The 11,192-nt window shown below is 36.3% G+C and overlaps 1 protein-coding gene across 1 annotated transcript; it reads left to right on the forward strand.

The window, feature by feature from the left end:
• Positions 1 to 3,020: 3,020 nt before the first annotated feature.
• LOC147607807 (histone H2B.9-like) lies at positions 3,021 to 3,992 on the forward strand. Its single transcript, XM_086789992.1, has one exon. It carries the CDS (start codon positions 3,080 to 3,082, stop codon positions 3,524 to 3,526), a length of 447 nt encoding a protein of 148 aa, XP_086646118.1. The 5' UTR covers positions 3,021 to 3,079; the 3' UTR covers positions 3,527 to 3,992.
• The last annotated feature ends 7,200 nt before the right edge of the window (positions 3,993 to 11,192 follow it).

Below are 11,192 nucleotides of genomic sequence, written 5' to 3' on the forward strand. Positions count from 1 at the left end.
AATTTGAGTTTTGGACCAAAAGATTTTCCAAAAAAATACAAAAAAAATCTTGAAATTTTTGAAATTGTCAGCTAAATCTCTAATTAGTCACCAAAAATTTACAACAATCCATTTGACTTAGAAAACTCCAAAATTTGAGCCTTTTAAAGCTTTTTTAGGCTTCTTAGATTATGTAGGCTTAATGGTAATTAAGCTTTTAGCTTCTTAATAGAAGGTGCTTTTTTTTTTAAAAAATGAAGGAGAAATAGAAGTAACCTAGAGCCCTTCGATTGATGGAGAGGATGAAATAGCATATTTTGATGAGATTGAAGCGGTTTGAAGCCTCCTTTGCTTACTAATCACATCCATGGCTTCTGATCAAGAAGAGGATTAGTGTAGAGAAAAACAGTTTTTGTGGCTAGAGGTGGTTTTGAGAATTGGAAAGTGGTTTTTCACCTCGTTTTGCCTTATGGTTTTTTACCCAATGGTTAAAAACAACCTTGGTCTTAAAATTTAAGACTAAGCTATGGTTTTATTCTTTTTTCTTTGCTTAAGAGTCCATAGTCCTTAAGATTTGAGTCATACTCTTTTACGGAAGAATTTGCAAGCCTTATGAAGGCTACCAAATCAACTTTTCAAGCTTGGAAAGCTTACCTTGTTTTTTGTGACTTATTCCAAAAAAACCTTTGAATTATACCCTTCTTATTGTACTTGGCCAAAGCTCTAATACCACTATAAGAGGATCTTTTCTCTGAGAATTTACGTAAGCTTTCTCGCTTAAATATAAACATTAAAACTACATAATCAATATTATCACTTCACCAAAGTTAGAACAAAGAAGAGAAATACTCAACAACGCCAACAAGAACAAAAGCATTGGGTGGAATCTCTCCCTTGATGCGTGTGGCTCTCCTCCCACACATGGCATTTAAATCATATTCATATTTTTAGCCCATAGAGCCATAAATAGCACCTATTCCACTTTTGGGATTTTTCTTTACAATAAATAACTTTATCTAAGGTTCTATTGTTTACATATCACAAAACCATAGCCCAACAACATATACAAATGGACCAATGCTTATAATTTCACTTATGCTTGTACACACATTAAACTATCATGTGCACGTGCGTACACATGAACTCTAGCCACATAATAGGCTATGAAATAATCAATATTATAATTAACACCACTGCTCAATCCACCATTTGCACGACACCTTAGTTGGTACCCTTCATACAGTGCGACACCTCAATCAGTATCCTCGTACAGTAAGTCACATCGATCAATCCCAACACTGTCTATAGATATAGATAACCATTCCCACTATCCCTAATTGGTCTATTGACACATGGATATGGGCAAGGAGTATATAGACATTTTGCTATCTTGTGGATCAGATTTTACCATGTGGCTCTATTGTAATGTGTGTGCTTTTCGGTCATTTGGAAAATGGAAATTTGTTAAGTCGAGGATATCTTTTCCATTCTTCATTGAGGTAAAGTTTTCAAGTTATATTTATCTTTTGCATTCTTCATCAAGACAAAGTTTTCAAGCTATATTTACTATACTTTTATCGTTTATCTAAGTATGCATTGGAGTATCATAACAAGGTTAGGGGGATTGGAAAGAAATGCACTGGATTATCATAATAAGGTTAGGGGGATTGGAAAGAAATATATAAAACATACTCCACCAGTACTTACAGGTGTAAAAATGTAAAATTTATATGTCTTCCACTCGTGTTACTATTGCAAGTGGATAATTGTGTCAAAGAATAAGATTATGTATCTCTTTGCATACCTTCTTTTAGTTGCACATGTTATTTTCTAAATGGTTCGACTTTGATTTCTAATGATTGCCCATACCCATGAGTATATTGATGCAGTGTTTAGCAGATTCTGAAAGAAATTACGAAACACAAACGGACTCTACACTTTGTCGCATTTGTTTCAAGAGTTTAATCTCTATGAATCACTAAAACCAATGCCATTCTTGATTGAAGAGGTGCCAAATTTAAAGAATTTGAGAAAGGATTCTTATGTGATGCAAAAGATAAGCTAGTGAGACATTCAAAGCCCTTGCAATTTTGTTTTTTTTCCATTCTCAAAAATTAATAAGCTCCTTGTTTCTCAACTAGAGAGTTGGAACATCCCAAAACTTTATAGGCAAAGAATGTTTCCTTCAATGCATCACATGACCTAATTACCTTTGGCAAAGTCTATATAATCGCTAGTAGGTATGTTGATTAGTTACATAAGGAATTCCCCTTGCTAACACTCAACTTTTGTTGAGAAATGTGATCTAGCATCCATTTATGGGAGTGTGTACACATTAGACCTTAGTGGTAGCTTAACACCTTTGTGGGGGTTCAAAGGCCTAAGGTTACTTGGGCATTGTTAAAGTAATTATAGGTGGAATCTCCTAAAGGTAGGAGAGGTGGAGAGATTGATGGAAAGTAGGCATGGTGTACTTGGGAGTTATTTGCCGACTATTGAGATGTACCATTGGTGGTTGGTTAGAGTAGACTGGTGGTATTTCTAACCCACTAGCTCACCTGTGGGTCAAAAATACCATCGATGGTGTTTGTGAGCTGGCAAGAGCCGAGCCAATAGCATTCGCTATTGCTTTTCTGGATAAATAGGCTTTGGCAACAATTAAAAGAAAGTGTGTGTAGAAACTGAATCATCACTTCTATTTCACCAGGTGTCCACCAATTGACCTCTCTGAGAGTGGCGAGATGAGAACAACACCTTGGGAGTCTATTTAGTTATATTATCTCATTCTTTGTGTCAAGCTCATTATGCGTGCTAACTTCTAAGGCCGTGTTAGAGCTTGGCTTGAAAAACAAAAGAAACCTAGCATTTTGAATTTCAAAAACATTGCGAGGGAAAACTCAAACTTATGAGAAAAGGCGTTCGATGGAAAGAGATCGGACGGCTCGCTGCTGATGAGCTGGCGATCTGTGCGCAACGACGCAATTGGCTGAAGGCAAGGGGCTTCTATATATGATACACGGCAGAGAACGAACTAAAGCCGCGTTTTTTTCATCGTCTCCTTCCTTACGCCCTTGTAGCGTCCTAATCTTCATCGTCTCCGATGGCGCCCAAGTCCAAGGAAGCACCTGCTGCAGCGGAGGCGGAGCAGAAGGCCCTCAAAACCACCAAGGCCGTCAAGAAGCCCGCTGGTAAGAAGCCTAAGGCCGAGAAGAAGCCTGCCGGTGCCGCCAAGGAGGGCGGCGAGAAGAAGAAGAAGAAGGCCAAGAAGAACGTCGAGACGTATAAGATCTACATTTTCAAGGTTCTCAAGCAGGTCCACCCTGAAACCGGCATCTCTTCCAAGGCTATGGGCATCATGAACTCCTTCATCAACGACATCTTCGAGAAGCTCGCTCAGGAGGCTGCCCGTCTCGCTCGCTACAACAAGAAGCCCACCATCACCAGCCGGGAGATTCAGACTGCTGTCCGCCTCATCCTTCCTGGCGAGCTTGCTAAGCATGCTGTGTCGGAGGGCACCAAGGCCGTTACCAAGTTCACCAGTGCTTGAAGTGGTGCAGGTCTCTCTGTCACCCCCACCTTTTTTAATATCTTACGGTGTTTTTGAACACCACCATCATGTTGATTTGACTGCTTGCTCCCTGTAAATAAATTCACAGTTTGCGTTTCAAAGGGGTATCTGAAATAGTTCTCTATTGTGCATCTGTTTGGAAAGATGTGCTACATCTTTCAACCAAGCCCTTGTTCTCATCACTCAACACAAAGCTTGCCTGACAGTGTATAGAAAATGGGGAGCTGTGGCATCAGAAATTCTATGCAACGACAGCTCAAATGAGCGACACTGACAGTCTTGGTAGCATTTTGTCCAAGTGTTGAAGATGGGTCTTAGATTACCTTTCTGTGTAGGTACTGGTAGGCTTGTTCGAAGAAAATATCTGTTTTAGGTAAAGATTGGTTTGAGATCGATTAAGAGTTGTCTATTTTATAATTTGTTAAAGATAACATCTACCACAATTCTTTGAAATGAAGTTGAGTGTTTAGTTATCTGTTAAGGATAACAAATAAAGTGCTTTGAAATATGTCAAGAATAACGAATACCTTGTTTTATGGTGCATAACTTTTCATTTTTTGTTTTCAATAATGTCTTAGGCTTAGAGTTTGATTAATATATATCTCAAGGACATCACCTTTGAGGGTGTTTATGGCTTTTTGGCTAAGCCCATAACCAAGGTGCTAAAAAAGCTAAATGGAACACATAATAAGGGATTGTCATTGATAAACACACAAAGGGAAAATAGCAAAAGCACTGTATGCATTCCATTCCATCCATTCTGTTCAAAAAGGGGCTTTAAATATTCATTTTACTTACACTTTGCATGTGGTTGATTTACTTGCTTGACATCCCATTTACATTGGTTTAGTTGACCATGGCTAAATTAGAATTAATAGATTGTTCATGTCAATTACTATTGACATGAGCTCTATTTTGTGCCCTAACTAGCTATGGTTGGTTATGAAGAAGGGATGATTTGGGACAAAGCTTTCATTATTGCTATTCGTGGCATTGGCTTTTCCACCCCTATAAGTATGGCAATTGGTAAGTGCTGTCACTCACTTAGCTTGTGTAATTTGTATGTGCACCATGTCCATAATGCTTGCTATAGTCGGGGTGCCTCCTCTTAGGTAAATCATAGCAAAACATTGTTCCTTATTATAAGCATACATGATGTGATTTTAATTTGCATACGAATATGGGTTAATGATGTGATAGGAGCCCATAGTATGCTTTCAATTTGATTTTTGTAGTGTAAATAGTGTAGATATTGAACATCTCTCAATTTATATAAGATTAATGATAGATGGTTCTATATGTTCTCTATTTAGTATTGCATGTTGTATTTGGCACATGAGTTTTGCTTTGGAAAACACATGCATTGTAGGATAATCTTGGCTTCGCATGGCTCATACCTCTTAAGGTAATGTATTGATGATTCACCTCTAGGTAATGAATATATGTTGAATGGTCGCTTTTACTTCAAACTCGTATGTGGTAAGTCTATTGTCAATATTGTAAAATCTCTTATTAATGTGATGGATTAGTTAGGCAATGTGATTGAGCTTAACTAAAAATAGAATGAGATACTTTGATTATGTTGAATTGCTATGACAAGATAGCTTGTTGTTTCTCTCGAGATAAAATGGTTCTCATTTGGGATTAATGGTAGATGTTTCAATATGTTTATTCATTATTACATGTGGCATTCTACACACGAGTTTATGCTTTGTACTTGAGGAAAAAGCATGCATGATATGTATGTTATTTTGGTTATATCAAGCTTTGCATATTAACTTAATGACTATATGTTGTATGGTCTCTTCTTAGTTGCATGTGGCAATCTTATGGTTAGCATTTTTTACTTTGATGGTTGCCCTAAAATCTCTCATATATATAGTTGATTAGTTAGGATGCGTGACTGCGCCTAATCGGAAATGGAATAAGATGATTTGGTTGGGTTGACTTGGTATGATAAGCTATCTTGCTATCTCTGTTGAGATAATCCATGTGGCCGAATTATTGATGGTTATCATGAGACCCCTGATAGGTCTGGTTGGGTTGACTTTGGTATGATATGCTATCTTGCTATTTATGTTGAGATAATCCATGTGGTCGAATTATTGATGGTTATCATAAGATCCTTGATGGGTGGAAATAGGAATCGAGTTTTAATATAAAAATGTTGATTTCTTAGATAAAGGATTACATGCACATTACCTCGGAAACCGATACATAAAGTCTAGGATTATTCCTCGAGGGTAATTGATGTTTCATTCTCATTCGGTTTTTTGTGAATAATTGCATAAATGTTGTTATGAAATGTTTTGAACTTGTATACATCTTTTGAAAGATGTACATGACTTCATTATGTTTTCTTTCTTATAATAAGATACTAATAAGACAATAGAAATTCATTGGTTTATGATTAGGGTAACTTTTTATACAAAAGTACGATACAAATACATGATTATTTTCTATGTGATAGAAGACAAATTGAATATATTAGGGTATTCTAATTGTCATGAGTATTTTATAGACAACTCTCTTCTATACATATAAACCAAGATAATGTATGATTCCTTGACTCTTGAAGGATACTAGGATAATAAACCTAAGTTATATCAAGGGTTAACTATCCCTCTACCGCATAAATCATAAGATAGTTTGGGTGACATCTATAACACATGGTAGATCTTATGACACCTGCCAGCCACACAGGCTAACTTTTTGGATGGATGCAGGTAATAGGATCTAATCTCTCAAAGTATTTTCGTGGTTTATGCTCAGAGGCTCAAAATTCTCTTTCACCTAATGGAGTCATTGGCTCCAAGTATTTGTAACATGGTTATTATTGTAAACAATTTGTTATATAATCATGTTTAATGTTTTCACACTAGTAAAGTTGGATAAGGTTCTTGGAGTCTCTATGACCATAGATATAAAAGATTGAAAACACACACAGAGCTTGAGGTCTTGCAAGCACATACACAATAATGCATAAGACAGACACACATAGATGGAGGCTGAACTCTTCTTCTACTTGTTGCTCTTAAAAGAGGTCTACAAAAGATAAGTGAAAACCAATATAAGCACTAGAGTACTATGTACAAGCGGTCCATACTGTGAACATGCTAAGTAGGTAAGCTAGCAAGATAAGCATTCCATAACTTGGTTAGACTAGGTAGGTGTAGTCTAGCTGTAGAATCATTGGCAAAGATTTGTCATGTCAGCTTACCAAATGCACCAATGGTGTAAAGGTGGAGGAATAGTCACCCAGACATGGCATGAGTGTCAGCTCGTGTTGAGCTAGATATCTCAACACTCCCCCTCAAGCTCAACTCCATCTCCAAGACGGTAAGCATAGTGCATAATCTACGAAGTAGCTTCTCTACTCCTAAGGCCTTTGTGAAAATGTCAACTATCTACTCCTCTGTGCTAACATACATGAGATCAACATCTCCAACCAAGACCTTCTATTTGATGAAGTGATAATGAACCTTTATGTGTTTGGTTTGCACATGAAACATTGGGTTCCTGGCCAACTATATGTTTCTAAGGTTGTCATAAAGAGATGAAAACTTGTGTCGACATGTAGCTCCAAATCTCCAAGTAGCTTATGTAACGAAGCTACCTCACATGCTACCATCGCCTCTCACAGCACCCATCTCTGTACTCGACAAGGTAACTGTGGAGTTGCTTCTTGTTGCTCCATGTAATAGCACCACTCCCAAAGGTAAATATAAACCTACTAGTAGATCTTATGTCCAAGATACTACTAGGCTAATTTGCATTAGTGTATCCATATACTTGCAAACTGTACATACCAGTCTCATAGAAGAGGCCATAATCCATTGTGGACCTCACATAGCGTAGTGTGCACCTCATACTATCCAATGCGGATTTTGAGGAACTGAATAAATTAGCTTTCAAACCCAACTCTGTAGTTCATGTCTGGCATGGCGTCATGTAGATTAAGCTACCCACTATCTTCCTATACATAGTGGCATTCTCTAAAATCTCACCTGCGTTTGCACTCAACTTGCCATTTTGATCCAATGGTACAGAAATGGGATTACATCCATCCATACCATACTTAGGCATGTCCAATGCATACTTTCTCTGTGAAAGCAACCAGGTGTCCTGGTGGTGACCTTAATGCCAAGAAAGTATCTTAGCTCATGTAAATCCTTCATGTCAAATTTCTTCTTGAGAGAAGACCCTTTACATTCTTAACTTCCTCTTCATTGTTGTCATCCCCAACAATCAAGTCATCCACATAGGCATTGATGACCACAATTGCTTTATCACTGTTTTATATATAGAGTGAATGATCAGCCATATGAAAGTCAACGATGATAAGATATTGTGAAATCTTATCATGTATGCTCTTGATGCCTTCTTTAAGCCATACAAGGCTTTACATAGCCTGCACACATAATTTGGGTGACTCAAATCTTCATAACCAGGTGGCTATTTCAAATATACTTCTTCTTGTAACTCACCATACAAGAACACATTCTTTACATCCATTTGATGTAAAAACCAACCTTTTGATGTAGCCACTACAATAATAGCTCTCACAGTTTGCCATCTTGGCAACAGTGCTGAATGTTTCCTCATTGTCTCCCTCAACATAATCTCAAGATCCTTTTTCCATGTTATTCTAAAATTTCATGCATGGAAGTTTTTCTTGTCAAGCTTCTCACCGACAATTTGGTTGATGTTGTCAGACATCTTACTTGCAATCTACATTTCTATATGTAACCTGAAACATAGTAGTAACTCCTCTAGTGGTACTTCTGCATAATCTGTATGTCTCACAGCATGTGACCAGAGTACACGTACATACACCCACAATCAACAATGCATGAAAAGATTGGGAGAGGAGAGAGAGCTTGAGCTCTTGCACACACACACATACACTCACACAACAATGGATAAGACACACACACACACACACACACACACACAAAGATGGAAGGTTGAAATCTTCTTCTACTTGTTGCTCTCAAAAGAGTTCTATAAAAGATAGTGAAAACCAAAATAAGTACTAGAGTACTATAATAGAGAATAAAATTTTAAAGAAACATTTCAAGTAAATTTTTGGATTCATTTGGGATTTTCTGGCTATTTTTAGCCTTCTTATGCTTAAAATAAGCTAAAATTTGAGTTTTGGACCAAAAGATTTTCCAAAAAAATACAAAAAAATATTAAAATTTTTGAAATTGTTAACTAAATCTCTAAGTAGTCACCAAAAATTTACAACAATCCATTTGACTTAGAAAACTCCAAAATTTGAGCGTTTTAAAGCTTTTCTTAGATTATGTAGGCTTAATGGTAATTCAGCTTTTAGCTTCTTGATAGAAGGTGCTTTTTTTAAAAAAATTTGAAGGAGAAATAGAAGTCACCTAGAGCCCTTCAATTGATGGAGAGGATGAAATAACATATTTTGATGGGATTGAAGCGGTTTTGAAGCCTCCTTTGTTTACTAATCACATCCATGGCTTCTTATCAAGAAGAGGATTAGTGTAGAGAAAAGTAGTTTTTGTGGCTAGAGGTGGTTTTGAGAATTGGAAAGTGGGTTTTCACCTCGTTTTGCCTTATGGTTTTTTACCCAATGGTAAAAAACAACCTTGGTCTTAAAATTTAAGACTAAGCTATGGTTTTATTCTTTTTCTTTGCGCTTAAGAGTCCATAGTCCTTAAGATTTGAGTCATATTTTTACGAAAGAATTTGCAGGCCTTTTGAAGGCTACCAAATCAACTTTTCAAGCTTGGAAAGCTGACCTTGTTTTTTGTGACTTATTCCAAAAAAACCTTTGAATTATACCCTTCTTATTGTACTTGGCCAAAGCTCTAATACCACTATAAGAGGATCTTTTCTCTGAGAATTTACGTAAGCTTTCTCGCTTAAATATAAACATTAAAACTACATAATCAATATTATCACTTCACCAAAGTTAGAACAAAGAAGATAAATACTCAACAACGCCAACAAGAACAAAAGCATTGGGTGGAATCTCTCCCTTGATGCGTGTGGCTCTCCTTCCACACATGGCATTTAAATCATATTCATATTTTTAGCCCATAGAGCCATAAATAGCACCTATTCCACTTTTGGGATTTTTCTTTACAATAAATAAGTTTATCTAAGGTTCTAATGTTTACATATCACAAAACCATAGCCCAACAACATATACAAATGGACCAATGCTTATAATTTCACTTATGCTCGTACACACATTAAACTATCAAGTGCACGTGCGTACACATAAACTCTTAATAGGCTATAAAATAATCAATATTATAATTAACACCACTGCTCAATCCACCATCTGCACGACACCTTAGTTGTTGGTACCCTTGTACAGTGTGCGACACCTCAATCAGTACCCTCGTACAGTGCGACACCTCAATCAATATCCTTGCACATCTCACAACTTGTACTCATAGATATAATCCATGTTATTTAAACAATCATTTGAAGTCACATCAATTAATCCCAACACACTGTCTATAGAAATAGATAACCATAGTATCAAACTACACATACCCCTGTTACCAAAATGTGATGGATTAGTTAGGCAATGTGATTGAGCTTAACTAAAAATGGCATGAGATACTTTGATTGTGTTGAATTGCTATGATAAGATAGCTTGTTGTTTCTCTCGAGATAATATGGTTCTCATTTGGGATTAATGGCAGATGTTTCAATATGTTTATTCATTATTGCATGTGGCATTCTACACACGAGTTTATGCTTTGTACTTGAGGAAAACGCATGCATGATATGTATGTTATTTTGGTTATATCAAGCTTTGCATATTAACTTAATGACTATATGTTGTATGGTCTCTTCTTAGTTGCATGTGGCAATCTTATGGTTAGCATTTTTTACTTTGATGGTTGCCCTAAAATCTCTCATATATATGGTTGATTAGTTAGGATGCGTGACTGCGCCTAACCAGGAATGGAATAAGATGATTTGGTTGGGTTGACTTGGTATGATAAGCTATCTTGCTATCTCTGTTGAGATAATCCATGTGGCCGAATTATTGACGGTTATCATGAGACCCCTGATGGGTCTGGTTGGGTTGACTTTGGTATGATAAGCTATCTTGCTATCTATGTTGAGATAATCCATGTGGCCGAATTATTGATGATTATCATAAGACCCCTGATGGGTGGAAATAGGAATCGAGTTTTAATATATAAATGTTGATTTCTTAGATAAAGGATTACATGCACATTACCTCGGAAACCGATACATGAAGTCTAGGATTATTGCTTGAGGGTAATTGATGTTTCATTCTCATTCGGTTTTTTGTGAATAATTGCATAAATGTTGTTATGAAATGTTTTGAAATTGTATACATCTTTTGAAAGATGTACATGACTCATTATGTTTCCTTTCTTATAATAAGATATAATAAGACAATAGAAATTCATTGGTTTATGATTAGGGTAACTTTTTATACAAAAGTATGATACAAATACATGATTATTTTCTATGTGATAGAAGACAAATTGAATATATTAGGGTATTCTAATTGTCATGAGTATTTTATAGACAATTCTCTTCTATACATATAAACCAAGATAATGTATGATTCCTTGACTCTTGAAGGATACTAGGATAATAAACCTAAGTTATATCAAGG

Source organism: Cibotium barometz, chromosome 54, assembly GCF_041138505.1.
Source record: "Cibotium barometz isolate CiBa-2024 chromosome 54, ASM4113850v1, whole genome shotgun sequence".
In the NCBI taxonomy this organism is placed as follows: Eukaryota; Viridiplantae; Streptophyta; class Polypodiopsida; order Cyatheales; family Cibotiaceae; genus Cibotium; species Cibotium barometz.

Bases quoted from the DNA above. Each gene is read 5' to 3' on its own strand.
- LOC147607807 (XM_086789992.1), top strand. From the start codon at position 3,080: ATGGCGCCCAAGTCCAAGGAAGCACCTGCTGCAGCGGAGGCGGAGCAG.